The 25,370-nt window shown below is 53.8% G+C and overlaps 1 protein-coding gene across 1 annotated transcript in view; it reads right to left on the reverse strand.

The window, feature by feature from the left end:
• Positions 1-2,788: 2,788 nt before the first annotated feature.
• Positions 2,789-25,370, reverse strand: part of AHRR (aryl-hydrocarbon receptor repressor) — a 75,115-nt gene continuing 52,533 nt past the window's right edge. Inside the window, exons 5-11 of the mRNA XM_040630594.1 lie at positions 24,324-24,413; positions 17,689-17,818; positions 14,730-14,863; positions 11,244-11,443; positions 7,693-7,754; positions 7,394-7,532; positions 2,789-6,567 (exon numbers count right to left, since the gene is read on the reverse strand). Of these exons, the coding sequence (XP_040486528.1) occupies positions 5,508-6,567; positions 7,394-7,532; positions 7,693-7,754; positions 11,244-11,443; positions 14,730-14,863; positions 17,689-17,818; positions 24,324-24,413 (1,815 nt within the window). The 3' untranslated portion in view covers positions 2,789-5,507. The remainder of the gene's footprint in view (positions 6,568-7,393; positions 7,533-7,692; positions 7,755-11,243; positions 11,444-14,729; positions 14,864-17,688; positions 17,819-24,323; positions 24,414-25,370) is intronic.

Here is a 25,370-nt window from a genome sequence, read left to right on the forward strand (position 1 = left end):
AAACAAGCCACCGACACAGAGAATCCAGAACTGAGGAGATGCTGCTATCCTGATACAAAGAGAACGTGGTCAAATCAACCAGAGGGCAGACAAGTGTGGAGAGACCAGAAAGGGGGCGGGCAGGGCTCCAAGCTAGAGCCCAGGTGGGGGCGGGGGGAGGGGCTTGGGGGCCCCTGCTGCCCTGCATCCCACATGACCTTCAGACTGCAGCTCAGGGCTGTTCCCCCATGGAACCCCTCTATCTCCTCCCTCTCAGGCCTGCGTGTGACCTGAAGGCCCTCCAGGACCTTGTCCCCACCCTCTGCTTGGCCTCTGGCTGCAGCCCATAGGCCACCCCCAGCCCTGTAGGCTGCTGTTCTGTGACTCTCAGTGTGGCCTTGCCCACACACCTCCCCCGGGCTACACTCCCCCAGGCTGTTTGTGTAGCGCCTGTCCCCTTAACGTGCCCTACAGAATTAGGTGGTTCTGTGCTCACGTGTCCCTGTGCACATGCACCGACAAGCTCTGTGTCTTTCTCTCCTTGCTGTGTCCCCAGCACTATCACAGCCCTGGCACTCAGCAGGGGCCCAACAACAGTGCTGAGGGACAATGGAAGGAAGGAGGACATGCACATAGAACAACGAACGACCATCTCACCCCCAGGTGGACAAGACCACGCGCCTGACAAGGCCAGGTGTTGGAAGGCGTGAGACCGGTGGGGGCTTGCGGGCTGCTGCTGTGGCCTGAATGTCCCCAGTCTTCATAGGCTGAAACCTACCCTGTGAGGCCATGAAAAGGGGATCAGTGCCCTGAGAAAAAGAGACTCCACCGCGCTCCCTTGCCCGTCATTCCATGTGAGTTCACGAGAAGTTTACCACACTTCCCTGGGCCATGCTGGCACCCTGATCACATACCTGCACACACACACACGCGCCTGCACTCACGGGGACCAGGGTCCGTCCCCTACAGGACAGGGCAAGTCTGGGTATCCTGCACACACACACGCGCGTGCACTCACGGGGACCAGGGTCCGTCCCCTACAGGACAGGGCAAGTCTGGGTATCCTGCACACACACACACGCGTGCACTCACGGGGACCAGGGTCCGTCCCCTATAGGACAGGGCAAGTCTGGGTATCCTGCACGCACACACGCGCGTGCACTCACGCGGACCAGGGTCCGTCCCCTATAGGACAGGGCAAGTCTGGGTATCCTGCACGCACACACGCGCGTGCACTCACGCGGACCAGGGTCCGTCCCCTATAGGACAGGGCAAGTCTGGGTATCCTGCACGCACACACGCGCGTGCACTCACGCGGACCAGGGTCCGTCCCCTATAGGACAGGGCAAGTCTGGGTATCCTGCACGCACACACGCGCGTGCACTCACGCGGACCAGGGTCCGTCCCCTACAGGACAGGGCAAGTCTGGGTATCCTGCACGCACACACGCGCGTGCACTCACGGGGACCAGGGTCTGTCCCCTACAGGACAGGGCAAGTCTGGGTATCCTGCACACACACACACGCGCGTGCACTCACGGGGACCAGGGTCCGTCCCTATAGGACAGGGCAAGTCTGGGTATCCTGCACGCACACACACGCGTGCACTCACGGGGACCAGGGTTCGTCCCTATAGGACAGGGCAAGTCTGGGTATCCTGCACGCACACACGCGCGTGCACTCACGGGGACCAGGGTCCGTCCCTATAGGACAGGGCAAGTCTGGGTATCCTGCACGCACACACGCGCGTGCACTCACGGGGACCAGGGTCCGTCCCTATAGGACAGGGCAAGTCTGGGTATCCTGCACACACACACGCGCGTGCACTCACGGGGACCAGGGTCCGTCCCTATAGGACAGGGCAAGTCTGGGTATCCTGCCCGCACACACACGCGTGCACTCACGGGGACCAGGGTCCGTTCCCTACAGGACAGGGCAAGTCTGGGTATCCTGCACGCACACACGCGCGTGTGCACTCACGGGGACCAGGGTCCGTCCCTATAGGACAGGGCAAGTCTGGGTATCCTGCACACACACACACGCGTGCACTCACGGGGAGCAGGGTCTGTCCCTATAGGACAGGGCAAGTCTGGGTATCCTGCACACACACACGCGCGTGCACTCACGGGGACCAGGGTCCGTCCCTATAGGACAGGGCAAGTCTGGGTATCCTGCACGCACACACGCGCGTGCACTCACGGGGACCAGGGTCCGTCCCTATAGGACAGGGCAAGTCTGGGTATCCTGCACACACACACGCGCGTGCACTCACGGGGACCAGGGTCCGTCCCCTACAGGACAGGACAAGTCTGGGTATCCTGCACACACACACACACGCGTGCAGTCACAGGGAGCAGGGTCTGTCCCTATAGGACAGGGCAAGTCTGGGTATCCTGCACACACACACACGCGTGCACTCACGGGGACCAGGGTCTGTCCCTATAGGACAGGGCAAGTCTGGGTATCCTGCACACACACACGCGCGCGTGCACTCACGGGGACCAGGGTCCGTCCCCTACAGGACAGGGCAAGTCTGGGTATCCTAGTGGCACCTGGGAGGGTCCCCCAACCCTCAACGATGGGCAGGAGAGGGACTGGCGGGTGGAGGGAGGAAGTACCCTACAAGCACATGGCCAGTACTCAGTCTCCTCCCTCCTCCAAGCAACTTTTGGCGCCAGCGTGTTTATTTTCACTTTTATTTTTGCCTTCTATCCAGTAGTAAGGGACTGTCTTAGAATGTAAACCAACCAACACGCACTAAAGGAAATACACTTACTTCATCTGGAAAACCAAGCAGACATTTCTGTTTACGGTAAACATTATTTAACATGTGATTTATTTTATATCAATATTGCATATTTAATACAAACCACAGTATCAGAAATATATTTGAAGGCTCTTTCTAAAGGCACTGAGAAAACAGTATTCAAAGTTTCATTATAATATATCCATTTTTAAAAATTCAATGAGTCGGTCTAGATATCGAAAACTTTTTTCCTCCAGTAGAAGCTGTAAAAATATAAAATTTTACTTGTGTTCATCTCCTTGTGTCCATTCCCACATTACATTTGGTCTTAATATTTTTTTAGCTATATAAGCAAAAGCTACGAGACAACAGAAAACTGTAAGCCTGCAGTTAGTACTGACAATGACAGTTTAAAGCAGAAGCAACCCCATCTGCACCTTCTACATTCCGTCATCGTCCCACACAATCGGTTTTAGGAGGGGCATGTGCTGACTTAAGGACGTTTTGCTGGTGTTGACCCGGCGTGTTCACGGGGCCCAGGGAATGAGGAGTGTGTCCAGATCACAAGACCCACAGAGCCAACTTCCAGGTGTCGCATTCTCTGTCAGCGAAGCGGGACCTGTCCGCAGGGAGAGGATGAGGAACGGGCATCTGCCTGCGGGGAGGGAGCGGCACGGGCGCCATGGCCCCGGTGGGCAGCAGCGACTGTGTGCTTCGGAAAGCCTTCTCACCCGAGGCTCTTGTCTGGAGCTCTTCTTCGGTCACATTGCGGCCTGGCTTCAGCGTGCAAACACGCAATGATGTCTGAATTCCATCTTTCCAGTCCTGTGTTTTCCGGGGTGCACGTCACATGTGTGCGATACTGCCTGTCTGCTGCGCCCTGAGGTGGGGAAGGGCAGGCATCACTCTTGGGGGAGCCCCAGTGCATCTCAGGACACGATCCTGCAGCCAGCCTGGGCCCAGTGTGCGGCCTCTCCACGGATGAAGTGAGAGGGTCAGTGCCCTCCCAGATGGGGACCCCAGGGAGGTGCACGGTCACATGTGAGAGAGGGCCAGGACCTGCGTGCCGGGTTTGACCAGGACAGGAGGAGGAGGCTTCCGAGATTCCACCCCGTGTCTCGGGGAGCAGAGGTGCCGTGCTCAGCATGAGAACCATGTGAGGAGGGCCCAGGGCCAGCCAGAGGGCCCCACAAGGTGTCCCCAGGTGGTTGTGTCACCAACATAACAGATGGGGGAGACTCTGGGAACAGTTCAGCACTAATGTCACCTTTTGCAAGGCCTAGTGAGGTGAGTGGAGGAGAGGCTTCTGGGCCGGCCCCCGGCAGCCACGCGTTGACCGCTCCCAACCCTGGGCTCCAGTGGGTGACCTTCTCTGCCAGTGCCAGGAGGAGGCCTTCAGCTCCTGCCATCCCACAAGGGGGACCCTTCCACAAAGCTGGCAACCTGTGCAGGGGCACCCAAGGGTGTGCCCAAGTGTCCAGAAGCCCCGGTCCTGCCAGCTGAGCCCCAAGTTCTGACAAGGTGCATGGACTCAGCTGAAAACTGACATCCCAAAGCCACAGATGACAGAGAGAAAGGCCCCACGCCGAAGAGCAGAATCTACAGCAGCAAGTCCTTGCCCGGGGGCTCCTGCCACCTCCCGAGACTCCTGGGTGGAGGGGACGTTAGGGATAATGCCCTTGTCCCTGAGAGGCGGGAGTGTGTCCACCACGGTACAGGTGGGCTTGGTGGTGGCCTTCACACCCTGACAGCACACCCCGCACCAGCCGCACCAGCACAGGCAAAGGGACCCATCTCTGGTGGTGACTGTGGGAGACTTCCACTTTCTGAGTCAAGCCTTCGCATCCAGGTCTCCTACGGTCAGAGTGCGTGACCTTCACAGTTTTTCTAGAAAACATTTCCTGTCCATCTTTTCTCTAATAATTTTTTCTTAGGTGGTGATTGGAATTCTCATTTGAAAACCAATACACAGCCTCCACAGACAACTTGACTATGTACCTCTTTTCTCTACATTTTGTCCTTCTCTCTGCTTCCAAACCCAGACTCGGTGAACTCGAGGTTCACCATGTATGGGAGAAGATTAGCATGAATCACCTTCAGAAACCCCTTAAAAATGCCAGACAGACTTCCAGGAGGAACGGGACATTACCCTGTCCATCTCCACTCTGGGCATGGCCTCAAACTCCACCGTGGGGTCGAGGAGTGCAAGCTGCACATAGTGGTGAGGGCAGGGCCCAGCACAAACAGCCTCTTTTGCCTGGAACCTTCCAGATTCCTTCCATGAATGGGGGCCTGGTCACCTGTGGCTCAAGGGAATTATATCCCTAATTTATACCCAGGGTGTGGCTGCTGTCTGCAGTCCACTCCACAGAGGCATCAGCCCGCCCTCACGGTGCACGTGAGCTGGGAAGTGGGCGTAGGGACCCCTGGAAAACGGCTGCACGACTGGCAGGCGGCCAGGAGCCCACTGCCTCTCAGAAGGTGGGGTGTGCCCTGCTGGGCCGACGCTTCTCACTCTGGCCACTTTCTGAAAAATTTTAACCCTTCAAAGAGCAATACTGTCATACTTGAGCAGACTTAAGACCACTTTGCATTGAAGAACTTGCGCAACACTTTACAAAATACAGAATATGCTATTGCACACGCTGCCCACCCCAGCAGGGGACTGAACTCGCGTCTCTGCAGAGCGCCCCTTAGGAACGGCTCCGATGCTGCACGTGCCGTCCCAGCTGAGTGGTGAGTCTGAGCATGGACAGGGACTAGCTTTTAGAAACACCCCCACTTTATGGCAGGAAAGCACACTCGGGGGCTTTAGGAGGCATCAGCGTTGCCACGGCACTTTTGGGGAACATTCCGGGCACCCCGCCCTGGCTGTGACTGGCCCATGGCGGGGAGTCCAGGGGCTCCCGTTTGACGATGGGCGCAGTCCCCGGAGCTCGGCAGTCACAGCCCAGTGTGGGGGGCTGGTGACCCTGTGCACAGAAGTGGTGGGGAGGATCTGGCTCAGGAAGGCCATGCCCACGCTCCAGGCAGGCACAGTGCGCGGGGTGGAAGGGGGCCAGCTCCCTGCCAGGTCTGAGTGGAGCCCTGACGCTCGGGTGAGCCTCCAACAAGCTGTGCTCCAGGTGCGGAGCGTACAGGTGGTGCTTGGCTTCCGGCTCTGTTTTCAGGTGCATCCTGGTAGGGAAAGTGACCAGCTGTCTCTTGGCCATACCGCTGGCTCCCAGCCACGCCTGGCGCGGGGATAGGGAGTAGCCATCTGTGGCATCCTCAGACCCAGAGTCACTCTCCATCTTGATGGGCACATCAAGTGACAAGATGGGGTTGCACGGAGCTCCCGAGGGCACTGGCCCACCTCGAAACTTGGTGTCCTCGATGGAATAGCCCGCCGCTGTGAGACGTTGCCCTCTGGGCTGAGGGAGCCCACTGTCCAGGCTCCCCCGGGGGAAGGGGCAGCTGGGTGGAGGGTGCGCCTGGCCCTGATCGCTGTCCCGCAAAGCTCTGCTGGTGCGGCTGGCATAGGCGCTGGGAGAATTGCTTCCTGGGTGACAGCTGGGGGGATTCCTGAAAGCAGTTACCCCACTGGTGTTGACGGCACCCTGAACGCCTGGGCAGGGCGCGCAGGAGCCAAGGGACACAGCATGCATGGAGAACGGGTCACTCCTGCTGGGCTCCAGCTTCAGCTTGCTGCCCCCGTCCTGGCCGTGTCGCCCCGTCATCCAGCTCAGGTGCTTCACGGGTCCGGGTGCCTCGAAGCAGCAACCGTGTGCATGTATTTCCCTCCGCCCCCTGGCTGCTGAGGAGACGCCGGGCACCCTGCCGTGCTCTTCTCCTCCCCTGTCCCTGCAGAGAGGAGATGGCCCATCAGACAGAGCGGGGGTAGTGACCCTCTGACCCGCTTGGGTGGGGTCTCTAAGTCAAGGCGGTAAATGATAACTGGCTGAACCTGTAAGGGCTGCTGTGCACTCCTGCTGTTATACCCGCTACACCTCCGTTTTGGACGCCCCCAGCAGCCCTACGACCCTGGAGCCAGCACCCGATCCTGCCGCGGACTGCTGGACGCCCACGCAGGGCTCTGCAGGCCCAGGCGTGTGGTGGGGGTGCAGGGAGTGGCGTGTGCCACCCACCCTTCCCCAGGGAGGTATCTCCACGAGGCCTATGCCATGTGCCAAGGGTCAGACACACCCACCCAGACGCAGAGGCAGACAGATGCCCTCTCCGCAGTTTCTATGAGCCAGGCCCTGTCACTGGACACGCCACTGCGCCCACAACACGTGAGCGGACGGGGAGACAGTGCCCAGGAGGGTGAGGTGGAGCCCTGCCACGCAGCTACGCCGGTCCTCCAAGAGAGGACGAGCCGGTCAGGGCGGGGGCCGGCAGTGGGGGCCCGTGGGAAGAGGAAGTGGAGAGGGTTTCTGAGCACAGGTGAGGACAGAGGACAGGGTGGCCACCCAAGGTCCAGGCTTCAGGTGGAGGGGCCTGGCAGCCTCGGCCACAGGCCAGACGTGGAAGGACAACTCCCGGGGTGGGAAGCGTGTTTGGGCATGCTCCATGTGTGCATGCATGTTCCCCTAAGAGTGAGGTTCACCTGTCATGGTCAAGCCCACCAGACCAGCAGCTGGTGGCTCTCTTCCTCCTTAAGGCCCAGCTGGGCCACAGCACCACTTACCCTGGGGCCCCTTCAGGGTCAGAAATGAGGTCGGGGCCATTTCTGAGGCACAGGCATGGGGCCCTGGCTGGAACCCGGGCCCAGCGTCCCGTGTCCGCTTGTGTCCTGAGCACTGGAATGTTTTCTCCGTTGTTCCTCCCTGTCAGGATTTAGAGAGGGGTGCTCAGCACGGATGCCCACACCCTCCAGCCCGGGTTTTGTAGGCATTCACCGCAGCGCTGGGACAGGGAGAGCCTCCAGAGGGACACAGCACATTTCACTCTTTTAAAACACACGAGACAGGGAATCTGTGAAAGTACCTGCGAAGTAACTGGGTTTCCCACGGAATTCTGGGTCGCACTGACTCGCGGCCACTCTTGCTCTGTGAAGAACAGATAATAGGAAAACACACGTAGGCGGGTCTGTGCTGCTGGTAGGAACTGACACCGTGCTGATGTCACTGTCATGTCGAGGAGAGAAGACACTTTCTAATTCCGTACAGACTGTAAGTCTTTCCTCAGCTACAGATTTGTTAAAAACTCCAATTTACGTCACTTGTCAAGCCAATAAAGGGCTAATGAATTTGCTTCAGAAAGTAAACATACACATAAGCTGTGCTTTTGTTTTTTTCTGGATGACCACAATGAAAATACAATTTTTGTGATTTCTAGTAGTTACATTTCATAAACTCACCAAGAGCCCTTAATTAGTGAGTAGTAAACCATCTTTCATAGGGCAGCGAGCACACACATACACAGATATCACAGAGCTCATAATCTCAAATTCTAAGCAAACTCACCCTCATAGATACTATTCCATTATTTTCAAAAGAAAAAAAACAAGGCTTAAGGGACTTCAGCGAGGCCACCTCTCTAGCCGATGTCAGTGTTGGGGCTGAAATCCAGGCCAACAGACCTCAGGGTCAGAGCTCCCTATAGTGCATGCGGGTCCCTCCCCATCCTCTGGTCATATCCGTAAAGACCAGAGATGGGGGAACAGGGATGGGGAATGGAGACGGGGGAGTGAAGATGTGGGAGTAGAAACGGGGAAGCAGGTAGGAATTCTGAAAAACCGAGGAAGTGGAGACGTTGTTTGCTTCTCTCTTAAAATGTTGGGTGGGAGCCTCTGTCCTTCCCTTTTCAGGTTTTGACGGTATTCTGTATGATACGATCTCTAGTACTGATTGAACTGTCCTTCTGTGTGCAAGCTCTATAAGCCCTCGGGGAGGCGGCCTTCCTCCGAGCGAGCACAGGAGCGCTGGGTGACCTGCTGAGCCACACCTGCCTCCCCCAGGTGAGCGTGGCTCCTGCGCCGCCAGCCGGCACTTCCCCGCTCAGGCGCCAGGGGGCAGCCGGAGCCCGCCTTGCACCCCCACCTGAGTGAAAAGCCAGGAGAAGCTATGGTTCCCCTCTTCCTTGATTTCAGGGTGGAAAAACATATGGAAAAGAGGACACTGCCTGTGAGTTTCAGTTATGATAATCAAGCCAAAAACAGGTTGAAATCAGAAAACTCTGGGGACGGTATGTGAAGGTGGGGGTGCTGCAGAGTGCGGGTCTGGCCTGGGGGCGGAGGGGGGGTGAGAAGGCAGGTGTGGAGACCAGCAGGGGGGGCACCCTCTGCTTCCGTGCTTCAAGGGTCAGCTTGCTCCCTCGCCTGTTTCTATAGGCTTTGCCCTTGGGTATTCTGTTTTTCCTCCCTCATGCTCAGGACATGTTATATCTTCAAAAATAAGGGGCACATAGAGTTATTTATAAATGCTCCAGTAAACAGCTATCTCAGCATGCTGGCACGTGTCGGGGCTCAAGGGGGGCTCTGTCCCTGGCAGCCACCCCAGCCCCTGCTCTCACCAGCTGCAGACCGAGGCAGACCATGCTACGGGGCCAGACGTGAGAGCCTGAAATGGGAGCCCTCTTGCCACGGCAGATGCATCAGATTTTCTCATCCTAAAGGTCGGCTTGAATAAGCCAAAGGTGAATGGTGGACATGGGGAGGGAGGGACACTCACACCCACCAAAGGGAGAGTCACAAAGGTGGCCCTGGGGCAGGAAAGAGAAACCTCCTGGGCACTCCCTCCCATCCCAGGGCCACATAGGGGGGGTGAGCAGGAATCCCCCAGACGGGGCCACAGGGCCCTAGGGCTCCCTCTAGATGGGCCCAGTTGTGGGGGAGGCACGTGGCCGGACATCAGCAGATGTGTAAGCAGAGGCAGGACTCAGAGCTAAGAAGGGACTCCTGGTGGAAGTGATGTTTCCAGTGATGATGTGGACGTGGGTACAGAGGTACGCTCTCGACACTGAACATGACAGGCAGAGGGAGGGAAGCACATGCGTCAGATTTTCGTGCAAATGTGCTGCTGAATCCCAGAACTAAATCTCATCTGCCATCATGGACCTAAGAGCTGAGGAGCTCAGACCAGTCCCTGTGTTCTGTGCTCAGACCCCTCACCATCAGGCAGTGGTTTACGGGGCCAGGACCTTCCCTGAGGATGCACCAGGAGCTGTGAAGCCAGACATTCTTTGGTAAGGGAGGTGAGAAGGGGTGGGCTGTGCACCTGCCTCCTGAAAGGGCCCAACCTGGTATTAATGGGGCAGCATCGGAGGCCAAGCCTTTCCTTGTTGGTGGGAGGCAGGAGGGGGGACAGGGGCTTCCCAGAGGAGGAGATGCTGTGTCTTCGAACTCCCTGGACGGGTCACCATGCGTGGTGTCAAAGGCAGGGTGCAAACACACAGTGATAACATGCTGGCGAGGAGGGTGCTGAGAAAGACTCCCTCCTGGGGTGAGTGCACTGTGGCCCTGGCAGAGGGGACATCGTTAGTGCAGCTGTAAAGCTATACTGGTTGGATTTAAATCAACCTGAGAGCACAGCCCTACTCCAAGGGCTTTGTTCTGAGCCCTGATGGGTGCTGGATGAGGCCCCCCTGCAGCCGGTGAGCGGCTGGCTTGGCTAAGCCCCACTCTAGGGACTGTCACTGAGGGGTAAAGAAGTGGTCGGGCACTCAGAGGTCTTTGACATGTTGTACCAGTAGCTGGTACAGTCAGATGTGAGCTATCCTGCCCCACCCCTTGGTCTCACTCACGTGGTGTGGAAAACACAGTTCACAGATGCACATTTTTTTTAGAGAGAGAGCATGCACGGGGGAGGGAGGAGCGGCAGAGGGAGAGGGAGAGAGAGAATCTTGAGTAGGCTCCACACCCAGCACAGAGCCCAACAGGGAGCTCGATCTCACGACTCTGAGATCATGACCTGAGTTGAAATCAGGAGTCAGACACTTAACCACCTGAGCCACCCAGGCACTCCCAGAAGCACATTTTGAATTACTCCCAGGACACTGATCCATGCAACACAGACTTAATCTGTTCCACAAAGCATAGACATGAATCGCTAGAAAACTTGAAACAAAGTGTTTTCTACCATTGAAAAGCTGAGAAAAGTCTGGAGTGTGCAGAAGGGGCAGCTGTGCCATGTCCCCACTGCCCGGGCACTTCTGTCTCCTGCATCCGTCCCCATGCTGAGCCCTGTGTGTGGAGGGAGGGCCAGCGCAGAGGAAAGAAGTCTGAGGCCCCCAGCCTCCCACGTCCTGATGACCAGGGCTCAGGGCACCTGCTTTGAGACTGTAACTGAGGGGTTTAGGGACACTGTGATGCAGGCAGGACGTAGTAGCACCGTTCAGAAACATTAGTTTGAAAGCCTTTCTGTTCTCTAAGCATTGTTTCCTACATAATGTACTAGCTTTAAAAACACCAACCTTGTCGTGTTATTGCTTGCTGGAAATGAAGAAAGAACAGACAGAGAATACTAAGTGTGGAGGCACCCGTTTTACCCACCAGCAGCAGTTAAGTGTGGCTGCTTTCTAAGGGGACTCTCACTCACTTTGCATCCATCGAGGCTGAGACGTCCACCCTGTGCTTCACCCTCAAAAACGCACTCTTCATTTTCATCTCCGCCACGGAAGGTAGGAGGACAGGCACCACGATGCAGAACAGTGAGAGCCGAGGGGGCAGGACTATCCCCGATGGCGTTTTCCTCTTCTGTCCAAACAGGAATTTTAGTTTTCCTTGAAACTGCATCGTCTGGTGTTTTAAAGACAGAAATGAAGGAGTGTCCACAAAGTGAATTAGCGACACCATCCAAGAATGCAGAACCCACATTCTCAGGAAGAGGAACGTGGAGAAGAATCTTATCCTGAGTCACTAAGGAAACACAAACCAATAAGTCTTCCATGTTTGGCCTCCTGGGGATGTGGACCGTCCCAGGGCCTTCAGAGCGAGGCACAGTTTCTCTGCAGTCTCAGTAATGCCCTTTAGCTGATAAGCATGCACTCGTGTGGGCATCATGGGTGTGCAGGTGTGGGAGCCTCACACAGGGGCTACTGTGCATGGACGTGAGCTGTCCTGGCCCATGGCAGAGCCATCAGCCACCCCAGACAGGATTTGCCGGATCAGAAAATCTCGGAGGGCTGTTCCAGCTGTAACTCTCCATTTCAGAATTTGTCATTCCTTCACTCATGATGATAAAGCTCGGGGACACCTTGGTTTTATCTAGAGTATATGGTGTGAGTTACAGACAACAAATAATTTAGAAGTTTGTGATAAAAGAAAATAAGAGATCTTTCTACAGTAGAAAAGCTGATCTAAATTACTAAGTGCTTTCGGGGTATTCCTGCCCTTGATGAAAGAATGACCCCACAATGTGGCCTTCTCTCTCCTTACCCATCCAACCTCCATCCCCTCATCCACCCCTCCACCCAGTCCCTCATCCATCCATCCATTTACCCTCATCCATCCTTCCATCTCCCCATTTTTTATATGGAGGTACTGAATGAACAAACATTTGCAAAACACCTACTGCTTGCCAGTCACGTGCTGGGTGTGGAGAATTCGAGGCAGCTCTGTGCTGGGACGTGTTCAACATCCAGCTCTCCAGAGATAAAAGACCCGATTTGTAATTTTTGCCAATTTCTTCAGTGGAAATATTCTCATCATGGCTGATTTCAAGCTACCACCTAAATGTCAACCAGACCTCTAAATTCCTGATGTAACAATGGGCTCTCATGGGTGGCCTGAGCCAGTCTGGGCAGTAGTGCCACTTTGACCTGACTGTGGAAAGAGGGTGGCTTGCATAGAGTCACAGGGGAATGCCAGGAAGAGCTGTAAGTCATGCCCACTTGCCTGTTCTGAGTGCATTCCTTGTGAATGCCTGAGCCCCTTCCAGTGTGTGCAATAACAAATTTCATAGATTAATATAATCGAATATTTTCAGACAAATTTCTTTTGCTTGTTTCCTCTATGAAGTGCACTGATTTTTAGTTTCATTGTAACCTATATTTTAGTTTCTGCTTGATTGTATGGTAAAATCCCTCCAATTTTATGTCATCTGGAAATAAGAATTTCCAATTTAGCAGGAATTGGTTATCCAATTTTAAAAAGTGGACGTTCCTTATAAGCCAATAAATAGTAACTATATTAGTTTCCACAAAATTTAGAACAAAATGTTATCAGAATAAAAGCTTTATGGTCAACCAATCATCTAAATAAAAGATGAGTAATCATTGTATGCATGGTGGCAGCAGATCGGGACCACAGTGCAAATTAGAAGCTGCTTCTCTTGTGAAGGTCCTGGTGGGCATGGAAAGGCCTGCAGAAATACGCAGTGTGGGATGCCTCTGCTGTAGGGCTGAGCCTTTCCTGGGTCCTCAGAGCTAGTTCTAGAGACATTCCCACCAGCGACCTTCTTCACTGTCCCCTTGGATCAAGAGAATAAATCCCGGGAACAGGAAGCTGCCATTGTACTGCCAGATGGCTAAGGCCAAAATATTGCCATAAATGACACATGACCACCGAGAGGCAGCCTGGAGTGATTTCCTAAGCTGCCATCACTCTGGGCAAATGTAGAGCAACCTGGAGGGTTGGATGGCGTGAGTGGTGACATGGAACTCTGGAAGTGCAGCATCTCTGCCTGGGGACCTCCAGCTTGGAGAGGGCTCAACCAGGTGAGGCTCAAAGAGAAGCATACATGGAGGCAGAGGGGGTCCTGGGGAGAGTCCACAAGACCAGCACAAGCTCAGCCCACTCACACTGGTCAGGGTAGAACAGAAAGTTGGGGAGGCAGGGTGAGGAGAGCTTCAGGAAGGATAGTATTGGGGTGCTGATATCTGGAAAGGGGTCTGGGTGTGCAAAGGAAGGACATTTTTGTATTTCGTTCTCTGCTCTTCTGAAATGATTGGATATATATTACATATGAGCAATGTATTTATTAAAAAAAAAAAAAAAAGACCAGCCAACAGGAGAGAGTTCATGGAAAGTACTCCCCCCCCCACCCCCTTGGTGGGCGGATGAGGCCTCTGTGCAGTGAGCCCGGCCTGTGATGGGGCTATGCAGTCGGCGGTGCTCTGACCTCCAGAGGCTGCTGCTCAGCCCAGGACCCTCAGATGACTTGGATGTGGAATGGCTTGGGTGTGCATTTCCTGAAAGCCACTCAAAGAGCAGTAAGGAAGCTCTGGGGCTTGTGGTCTGCGTGGTGCTGCACACAGCAGGCCCTGGGCTGGAAAAGGCCAACATGAATCAAGAAAATGGAGAGAAGCTCGCATGAGATGGGACAAGCCAGAAGGCGGGATACCCAAGAGCTGGTGTTGACAGGTGAGGGCCGCTTCAGGCTCACACTGGTCTGTGGGGGCTTCTCCAGGGCTCCCTGTTTTCAGAGCCATTTGGAAGACAATCCAGAGGAATGCCCACTGTCCTCTGCTCACCTTTCCTCCAACACAAGCTGAGCACCTACTGGAAATACCCAGCCCGGCCCAGCCCTGCCGAACACTGAGGGTGCAACCCTCCTGGGGACCCCCAGCAGGACCCCAAGGTCAAGGTGAGGGAAAAACTCCTGAGGGCCCACAGTCCAGGTGGGGCTGCGGAGGAGTGCGCACAGCCTGAGGGCCCCCCCCCATGGCGAAAGGCCTGGGGGTCCTGGGGTCAGAGGTCATGGTGTTGTTCTGCGGGCGGCGGCACGTGGGGGGCGCAGCGGGAGCTCCGCAGAGAGGACCCCCTCCCCCACCCTCCAGGGACGCGAGGCCCGCGGAGGTCTAGGTGGGCTGGGGTCCGCCCCCCTCCCCGGGGGCCGGAAGAGGATGGGAGATGGAAATCCCAAGTGTCTGCTTGCAAGACAAGAGGTTAAAACCAACAGCCTGCGCAGAAGCGGAAGCGCACTCCAGGCCGCGGGCTGCGCGGGGCGAACGTGTCTGAAGGAGTCTTACGCGGAGGTGCAACTAAGCCGGTGGAACCGAGCGCAGACCTTCACGCGCGGCTCCGCCCCCGCCTGCCCCCTCCGCGCGAGGGGCGCCTCTGCCGCCAGGGGGCGCGCACTCACCAGAAAGCCCGAGGTGCTGTCCAGCAGGCAGCGCACGCGGCACACGAAGCAGCGCGTCAGGAAGGCCGAGAAGTCCGTGGGCGAGCCCGCGCCTCCCTCCTGCGCGCGCAGCAGCCTCCCCAGGACGGCGTCCTCTGCGGCCGCGACGGCACCGGCGCGGGGGCGCGGCGGAGAGACAGGCGGTGAGTGTGCTCTGAGGGCTCGGGCGTGCGCTTGGGGCTGAGCGCCCCGCCCGCCCGCCGGCCTGCCGCGTCCGCGGCCACACGGGGTCACGCGCGCGCACGGGCACACAGGTGTGCACACAGTCACACGCGCGTGCACACGGCCACACGGGGTCACAGGCGGGCCTCCCCACACCACCACCCTGCGACCCACCCGCGCTGCCACCGCCCCACAGCCCACCTCGCACACACACCTCACGCACACTCTACCACGCACACACCACAGCCCACCACACACACCCCAGCTCACAGAGCCCACCTCACACAGCCCACTTCACACACACACACACACACACACCCTTCATACACACATCTCTACATAGCCTCACGTCACACGAAACACACCACCACCACCAGCCCACCTCGCACACACCTCACGCACCACTCTACCACGCCCACACCACAGCCCACACACACACCCCCAGCTCACAGGAGCCCACCTCACACGCCCACTTTCACACACACACACACCACCCTTACACACATCTCTACATAACCTCGTCACACACAAACACACACCACACACACACGCCCACCTCGCACACCTCCACCGCACATCTACCACGCACACACCACACCCACCCACACCCCCAGCTCACAGAGCCCACCTCACACACCCACTTCACACACACACACACACACCCCTTCATACACACATCTCCATAACCTCGTCACACACAAACACACCACCACACACACAGCCCACCTCGCACACTCCACCTCACGCACACTCTACCACGCACACACCACACCCCACCACACACACCCCAGCTCACAGAGCCCACCTCACACAGCCCACTTCACACACACACACACACACCCTTCATACACACATCTCTACATAACCTGCGTCACACACAAACACACCACCACACACACACAGCCCACCTCGCACACTCCACCTCACGCACACTCTACCACGCACACACCCACACCCCACCACACACACCCCAGCTCACAGAGCCCAACTCACACAGCCCACCTCACACACACACCCCAACTCATACACACATCTCTACATAGTCTGCCTCTCTCACACACACACACACACACACACATAAACACTCCACCACACACATCCCAGCTCACAGACCCCAACCTACACACACAGTCCACCTCACACCCTCCCCCACACAGCCCAACTCACACACACCCTGACTCACACATACCACACACACCTCCAAACTGACACACACCCCACCATATGCACACACACATCCCAACTCACACCCCACCACACACACTCTACCGCACAGAGCCCACCTCACACTACCACACACCACACACACACAGCCCACCTCACATGCACACACCCCACTACACACACCCTAACTCATATACACATCTCTACATAGCCTGGCTCTCACACACACATGAATACACCACCACCACACACACAGTTCGCCTCACACATACACCTCAACTCACACACCCTCAGCCCTTCTCACACATAGCCTTACACCCACACACACCCCACAACACCCCAACTCAAACAACACAGCCCCCACCACACACTCACCCCACCAGACACACCCAGTGTGCTTCACACAAACCCCTCACACACATATACCACCTCATAGATACATGCTGCCAGACACACACACACCATCTCACACACACACCACCACACACACACCGCACCATGCACACACACCCTGCCCACACACACACCCCACACACATCCTGCCACATACACGCCCATACACACACCTGCCCCACCACATACACTCACACACCCACTCCCTCCATACACATGCCCACCTCTACACATACACCTGCTCCACCACATGCACACACACATGCCTGCCACACACACCGATACCCCAGCCCCCACATGCCCCCACCGCATGCTGCCCCATCCCTTGCACACACACATACACATGCATGTGTGTTCCATTAAGTACCACTGGCATCTCTCCCTGTGCTCCCAACCCACCCTCCTCCCCCGATAGAGATAGTTGCTCTGACAAATTTTGCCTTCATTGTCCTTTGCCCTTAAAAATACTATTTCAGTATAACTGCATGAATGACTATGGATCAGTTGTCTAGTTTTGTTTTGGCCTTTATAAAATGATATTGCATATTGCTACCTGGGGTTTTCTTTTTCACTCAACTCTGTGAGGTTAATCATGCTGTTGCCTGAGATTGTGGTAGAAGCTTTTCTTGAATTGTTTACAACTTCGGGGGAAGTGTGTAGAAGAGCAGGGAGCCCCCAGTGGACACCATCCCCTCCCCTCTGTCTCCTGTCTGCTCCACTACCTCTCGGAGACGGATGCTTGCCGCATGTGTTGCAATGGGGCAGGGGCCATAGACCTGGAGGAAACACTTTGCAGGGGGGCTTGCCCACAAGGGGCAAGGTCTCTGAACAGACAATAATCTTTAGGCCTTTTCTCAGGTAAATCTAATATGGGCCAAAGGAATTTCCTGGAAGATGTGCATTTTGAGGGGGAGTTTGCAAAATGAGAGACAAGTACTGTAGTTTCTTGTGAGGTGGTCTCATGCTCCAGCCAAGTCAGAGATACACATGCATTCAGGAGCCAGAGAGCTGAGTGGGGGCCCCTGGAGACAGGAGGGGTGTGGGGGAGGGGGTCTCTGAAGGAGAGAAACGTCGGGCACTGCATGCAATGTGAAGCAAAGGAAGATGAGAAAGCATGATGGTAATTTCTCAGGACACATCCTCATGTTTACACGAACTGCTCCAAGTCTTGTTTAGGCCCATGGAAGACCCAAAGACCCACCTGTCTCTGAGTGCAGGGGCTGCCCAAACACCACCTGGGGAGGGTCCATGGCCCAGTGGAGCTGCCGGCAGAAGTCCTGGCGGTCGTCCACGTGGATGTAGTCGTAAATGTTTTGGTGCATCACATCGGTCTGCAACATTGCAACATTGTTTTAAACTAAGTGAATCTGCATGCTTTTTATTCCAGTGATTAATAACTGCAAAAACTGTCTCACTCAGCCGAGAAGATGTCTCATGGGAAAGGCAAGAGTTTGGCATCTGACTCATGCAAGGCCCCCCGTCCCCAGCCTTTCACTCACCCAGGCAGTGCTCTGGGGGGGACAGAGCAGGAGGCTCAGAGACCAAATACCTTCTGGGTCCAGGATACCCACTTTTCTCCAGGACTCAGAGAGCTCATCAAGCTGTGTGTTTATGATGTGGGCACTTTTCATCCTATCACAAAAGTTTATTAGGAAAGCATCCTTGAGAAGTGAGGTGGGAACTGCCGGGTGAGAACAGAGTCATAAGGTGAGACAGGAGCTGCCAGGTGAGCTGGGAACCATCAGAGCAGATGAGGGCCTGGCCAGGCCTCCTGGCCAGTGATTTCCTTCATCCCAGCACTTCCAGGCCTGGCTGCTGCTTCCTTCTATGATGCCACAAGGACATGCTGGTGTCCCACCCTCTCTCTGGTCCTTTGTCCTCCCACCTACCTGAGCCCTGAACACAGAGGTCGACCCACAAAAGGACCAGGTCTACACGGGAAGCTGCAGTTCAGGGTGCAGAGGCCACAACTTGGGGCTACAAAGACTGGTTTCCGAGGAACATGACTATTGCGATTGTCAGCAGAAGTGTTCTCAGAGGGCGGTGCACATCTCCCCCTTACCTTCCCTTAACTGAAGCAGGTCGCCCATTATCCACAGTGAGACCCTGTCCCGTCAACACCTGAATAACCTGCCAGGTGCCCTGGGTGATCTCTTCGGAATGGGCCATTTCTAAGTGTGTGTCATTTCCCAACAGGATCATTATGATAATTAGATGGAGGGAAAGTTCCTGAAGAATCAAGACCAGAAATTAGGTTACTTTTAAAGAAAGTAACTAGTAAACTCACCCAGACTGGATGAGACCCACCATCTTTTCAAGGGGCTATACTCTAGCCCATAACTCCGTGTCTAGGGTTCATTGGGACCCCAAATGTCAAACAAGATACAACTGCAGGAAGGTAAAAGGAACATGATCATAACTTGAAAGCTGTACTACAATCATCTGTGCATTTCTTAGTCCAAACAGACTATGTTATCAGAGAAAGAAGTGGTCGCAGAGAGGTCAGAATGCTTGTTGTCCTTGGTCGTTGTCGTCCAAGGTCAGAGGCTCTGGATGTGAACTTGGGGCCAACAGGCAGAGACCAACTCATGGTTAAAGTGGACACCACTCAAGCTCAAGACCTGGTGACTCCCCACTCACCTGCCAGCTCCTACCTCACCTGGCAACCCTATGATCATGAGTGTCCTTCCCACAGGGATACTTTGTTAATAAACTTCTGTGATTCAGTATAACATAGAGGCTGAAAAGTACCACATCAAAAGCATACAGTTGGATGAGTGAGTTCTCAGTGTAACCAACACTCAGATCAGGAAACAGGACACAAAAGCTTCTCAGATTCCCCTTCTTTCCAACCTCCCGGGGGGGGGGGCATGGTGCAGACTACTCGTGCTGTGGGCTGGTTATGTTTGTAAATGGAATGCTGTTTTTGATGTCTGTCCTCTTGCTCAACATCACAGTTGTAACGTGCACCTATGCCGTGTGTGTGGCAGCAGTGTCTCGTGCCCATAGGGTGAGTGTTTCCACCTGATTAATCCACTTGGCCTCTTCCACACTCCTCTGCTGTGTCTGAGTGCATCTCTGCTGGGTGCACACCTGGGGGTGGGGTTCCTGGGTCCGCGGTGGCCAAGGGCCATTGTTAGTAGACGGCACCGAGCAACCTTCCAGAGTGAGTGCACAAGTACGCCACTGCAGCGGCGATGCCAGTCCAGGCGCTGTACACTCTGGCTGACATGTAACATCCCCAGCCTTCTTTAACTGAGCCGCTGTGGTGCATGTCTCACCGTTTCTCACTGTGGTTTAACCTGCATGTCATAAAGCCCAATGAAACCGTGCATTTTCTCACATATTTATTGGTCTTCAGGTGCAAATGTGTGTGTGTGCCACATGTCATGTGGGTGTGTGTCTGTTGTCTTTTCTTTGTCCTTCTCCCAGTTCCATTGAGCTATCTTGCTGATTTTTCTGTTCTTCATCTGCCCTGGACATGGGTCCCCTACTGGGTGGGCTCCACAGCCAACATCATCACTCCTTGGCCTGCCTTCCTGCTCTCTTAGTGGAGCTAACGCAGCCGACTCATCAGTCTTTCCTCATGGGTGGGGTCTTGCCCTCATCATTCCTCACCGATCTCCTAACTTGGTCCTGAAGCTTCTAGAAACTTCTGCCATCACCTGATATTTACTGGATATTTACAGGATTTGTTTCTTTTCCACATGGATCCGGTTCATCCAACTCCATTTGTTGACGAGACCACCATTTCCCCACCACCGGGCAGTGCCCCCTTTGTTATAAATTCCATACCCATGCATACGTGTCTGCCCTGAGCTTCCAGTCCCGTCCTGTGAGTCTGTTCATCAACCTGTGTGCCAATCCCACGCTGCCCCAGCAACTGGGCTTTACAGAAAGTCTTGTGTCCAGCAGGTAAGTCCCCAGTAATCAGCACTCTTGCCCCCTTGCCCTCTCTGGATGGTCCTGGATAGTCACAGCTCTCTGAATTCCCAAAACCTTGTTCATTTCCACCTAGAAAAGCTGCTCGGTTTGTATGTCATTACCTCTATAACATGATCTGACATCTTTATAATGATCATTGGAGCCCTCCAGTTCACGAATATGGCATATCTTTCTGTTTGGTTCTTCTTTAAATTCTATAAATAATGTTTTCTATTTTCTGTGTGAGGTACTGCATACCACTTGATTGACTCATTACTGGGAATTCAGGGTTCTTCTATCCTGCTGTAGATGGATGGCATTTTCCCCTCTATAGTTTTGATGAAAGGAAAAGACCATGCTGACCTCTAAGCACTGGGCAGTCATAGTTCCCATGGTGAGTTAATAAACAGGCACTGTCGTTCAGTTATTCTCTTCTGAGCTTTAGTAGGCGACCCTACACTTTTGTAGAATCCCAGGAGGTGGGTGTCCCTGGATGCTCTGTTCATGTTTCTCCACACCTTAGTTAATTAATGGAAGGGATGTGTGCAATTAACATGCAAGATGGGGGTCTGTGGCTTAACAAAAACAGGAGACATACCAACTGGGGGGGGTCATAATAAAACTGGAAAAGATATTTCTGACTCAGACAAATTTGAAGACATATCAAACATGAATACTTCCTAGGTTGGGCGAGTAAAGGTGTAATAATTAGTGTGGCATGTCTGACTGCCCTTAGTCTCCCTTAATCTCCCAGAGTCTGCTCCCTACAAAGCAAGGTCAAGAAAAATAAACAGTGGGGAAATGTGACAAGGAGTGGAGAGAGTAATATAGTAATTGTTCAAATAGTGGGGCAAAAAACAAATAGTGGAAAAACAAACACAGCTTTAATCAAGTAAAGCCAGCCTTTATTTTAGCTCTAAACCATCATTTATGGAGTTAAGAATAAAATCATTACCAATTCTTACAAACCCCATTCCAGCAGTTGTCATCCTTACTTTCTGTGCAAATTGTGTACACATCTGTTCCCTAGCCTGTAGGACTCCTAACTGCCCCAGTGCCCTCACCCTGGTTCACATGGGGACAGCTTTCCCCCAACTGCCGGCCTTTGAGAGAATGGACCACCTCCTGAATCAATAAACGCCAACGGCAACAAAATATACATCTAGAACCTCCTTGTTCATCACAAAGACTCCTGAACCTGAACACACTAAAATGTTTCCCGAGTTTTGTTAAGTATTTTGCACAAGAAGTTCACAACAGCACAAAGCTGTTCTAATATTTTCCTGAAATATTTTGCATAGAGGCAGTGCCTGATTTAATGGCATTTGGAAACAATTTCCTTATAATAAAAGGTAAAACTTTATTTTACATCTAACACTTGGTGGAAAATAACCAAGCTCTAATAAAACAGAGAATCCAGGGAGTACGTTCAGACCTTGGACCAGAGCTGCTCCTCAGGACACTTGCATCTATCACCAAAGCCACCTCCGGATTATGGCTGGAGGCAGGCGGCTCTGGGTGTGTCTGGAGAATTCACAGGGCAATTCAGCAGACAGTGGTAGGAGCTGAAGGGAATTCTGAGCATGGAAAAGGCAGACCAGACCATGTTTTCCTAGATTTAGACCCTGCACATGCAATCAAGGAGACAAAAACAAAGGCTTCATCATTTGGGGGCTGGAATCACATCGTGTCCACAGCCTGGCGCCGGACATCAGGGGGCCCCTGAGCTCCGTGCTGCACGAGGGGGCCCTACTGCCAGGGAGCTGTGCAAACTCGGCAACCCTGAGAGCACGTGCAGAAAGCTAAAGTGGGGAGGAAGGGCCTCAGGCCGCCAGCGCTCCAGGTGCTCACCTATCTGGGGTGGGTGATGCATTCCCAACCACTTCACATCTCCTGACACCTGCCCCACTGTCTTCAGGAGGTGGAGATGGACACAAGGACACAGTGATGGAGCCCTCCCGTCACCCACTGCCAGGAGCAGCCAACAGGCAGCCTCCCCTGCGGCAGGGCTGGTGGTGGGGACCCTTCCCCCTGAGTGTCATCGGGCGGCTAATGCTCCGTCCGGTGCTCTGTACGCGGAGGAGGAAAAGGAGGCTGAGAGAGAGCAGAGCTGAGGCTCCACCCCCTGGTCTGACGGGGCAGCCCTGGGAGTGCCTCTTGGTGGTCACGCCCACCACACTTCATCTACTCGCCACTCGCTGGCCCCATCTGTGGGGTCCTTGCCGGGGCCACACCTCCATGCGCTGCAGGGGCTGACCCAGGCCACGTGGTCGGCTGTCGCCAAGGGCTGTCTTGTGGAAGAGCCAGTGGCAGGGAAGAGGCCTGATCAGGGTGGGGTGTGTCAACCATTCCGCCCTGGGTTCAGGTGGTAAGAAAGCAAATGTAGAGGTGGGTGTAAGAGGAATTGCTTCGCAGAATCATCTGTACCGTGGCAGCCACTTCAGTTTTGGAAATGAATCAAAGTGACAGTTTTCATGGAAATTAGATCAAATGCTCCAATCAGCTTCAGGGGCCTTAGGTCAACTTGAATTTTCACATGTGTCAGGGACCCACATTCTCTGATCTTGGCTTCCACAACCCTTTGCTTCTGGGTACCCCCTGGCTCTTCCACCCATCCAGTGAGATTTTTGTTATTAACTCCACATACTGCCTCTCAGCTTCATTCATCACTTGGCTCTGATCCTGGATCCTGCACACATTTCCCCTCTGCTGGCAAAGGTACTCCCGGCACCATAGGAGGGCCCCTCGAGTGTCAGCCACACCCAGCCCAGGACTGCCTGCCATGGGTAGCCTCCCCAAGAGTCTGGTCAGCGTCCCAGTGGGCAGTTTCCCGCTGGCTAGCCCTGGCCTGGGGCACCTCCGTGACCTCTCCATCACCCAGGGGCATGGCCTCACCCTCAACAATGAGGTGTCTCCAGAATGTGCTCCTTGCTGGAGCGCCAAGCCTCCTGCGGGCTCTGTAGACCCTCCATCCCCTGTGTTCCTGTGTTCCTAGTTAATGATTCTTTATACTAAACTTGCATCAATTCTTTATATTAAGCTATTCAAATCACTTCCCAGTTTCTGCCTCCAAACTGGACCCTGACTGACAGACACTGTATGCCTCATTTTCCAAAGTTCTATTTTGTTCTTTCTCTTATCCGCCTATTTGTATGTTGAATGGAGTGTGTTCATAATTTTACATGGTGAACCCCTCTTCGGGGGGCATATTTTTATGGGAATGGCTGTGGCCCTGCTGCTGAAGGGTCACATTTATGTTTCCCTGGGGCCCCACGATCTCATTTGTCCACCACCAGCTCTGGACTTGGGGGCCTGCACTATGCAAGAGTGTGAATTTGGATTTGGACCTCAAGCTCAAGCTTTGGATTTCTCATGAGCAACTTCTTTTCCTTTGCCCTCCCTGGGCCATGGGTGGGGGTCTTATTGCACCTTTTCTTGGAGGAGGATCCCAGTGTTTGATGGGTCTCAACCCCAGAGCCCTGCCCCAATGTCTAGCATCATCCAGCCTGGGCAGGCCTGGGGTAACGGACCAAATGAATCATCTGTGAATCAATAAGGGCATTTCCAGAACACGGTATTTCCTGCATGTGCCCCAAATCTGGGGTTCCAGACAGTGATGCTACAGTGAGGAGAGGCGCCTTGGTGCTCACCAGCCCCTCACCTGAATGTGAGATGCATGGTGGAGGCACAGCCAGCAAAATTCACTGCCCCGTAAGCTTGTGACACCCTGGACAATGTCATATCTCTTGTATAACCCCAAGCCCTAGACAAAGCTGGGGTATGAAAATCCTTACCTGATAAAAGCTCTGTGATAAGAAAAGCCTGATTTTGCAGACGTGTAAGGCTGGAAGACAGTAAGCACGTGCAAGACAGTGGGACCCACTGCAGAGCAGGTCGAAGGGCTGTGTTTACCTGGTGGAAGCCCAGATAGTCCACGATTGTTGCTGAAGCATAAAATATCATGCCTTCCGCACTCACGACCAGGGCGAAGCCATCGAGAGACTAGAAGAGACAAGAACTCGAATTGGCTCCAGCAGACATTCTCAAAACCCTCACAATGAGAAAGTGCAAGCATTGTTTTTACTGCATTGTCAACCATTTCTCATTTTGTAGTCTGTATTCATAACCTCCAGAAACACTCACTTTTAATTCATTTATGACTATTTTGCAACAGGTCCCAAGTTAGCAGATGACAGGGGAACTTGGTCATGGTTTATAAGCCTCAGGACTGTGTTCTTCTTTTTCTAGTGATTATAAAACTTGTGTTTTACAAAATAAAACTTTCTTCATGACGAGATGAGACTCCACCAGTATCTGAGACGTGACAGGAAACTTGTGGATTTCCCCTGTTCACGCACTTTCTTCCAGCCTATGTTCTGGTTTTCCTAAGAGTTTTTAACATGAAAAAGTGTTGAACTCCATCAAGTGCTATTTCTTTTCTTTTTTTAAAAAAAAGATTTTATTTGTTTATTTGACAGAGAGATAGAGACAGCCAGCGAGAGAGGGAACACAAGCAGGGGGAGTGGGAGAGGAAGAAGCAGGCTCCCAGCAGAGGAGCCTGATGTGGGGCTCGATCCCAGAACGCCGGGATCACGCTCTGAACCAAAGGCAGACGCTTAACGACTGAGCCACCCAGGCGCCCCCATCAAGTGCTATTTCTACATCTACTGAAATAATCACATAGAATTTATTTTGTCTATTGTGGCAAATTTGTTGATAGGTTTCTGATGATGAATCATTCTTGTGTATTATGGGGTAAGCCTTATAATTTTAAATACGTTCTTGGGATTGACTCATTTCACTTAGGAGATATTCATCTGTATTTAAGGAAAAGCTAGCCTATGAGCATGTCTCCTTATTTTGGTGTCAGGATCACCAGAAATGAGTCAGACCCCATTCTCTGTTTCCCATTTCCTGAACACACTTTTTTAAGGCAAGGATAACCTGCTCTTTGAAAGT

Source organism: Ursus maritimus, unplaced genomic scaffold, assembly GCF_017311325.1.
Source record: "Ursus maritimus isolate PB19 unplaced genomic scaffold, ASM1731132v1 scaffold_15, whole genome shotgun sequence".
In the NCBI taxonomy this organism is placed as follows: Eukaryota; Metazoa; Chordata; class Mammalia; order Carnivora; family Ursidae; genus Ursus; species Ursus maritimus.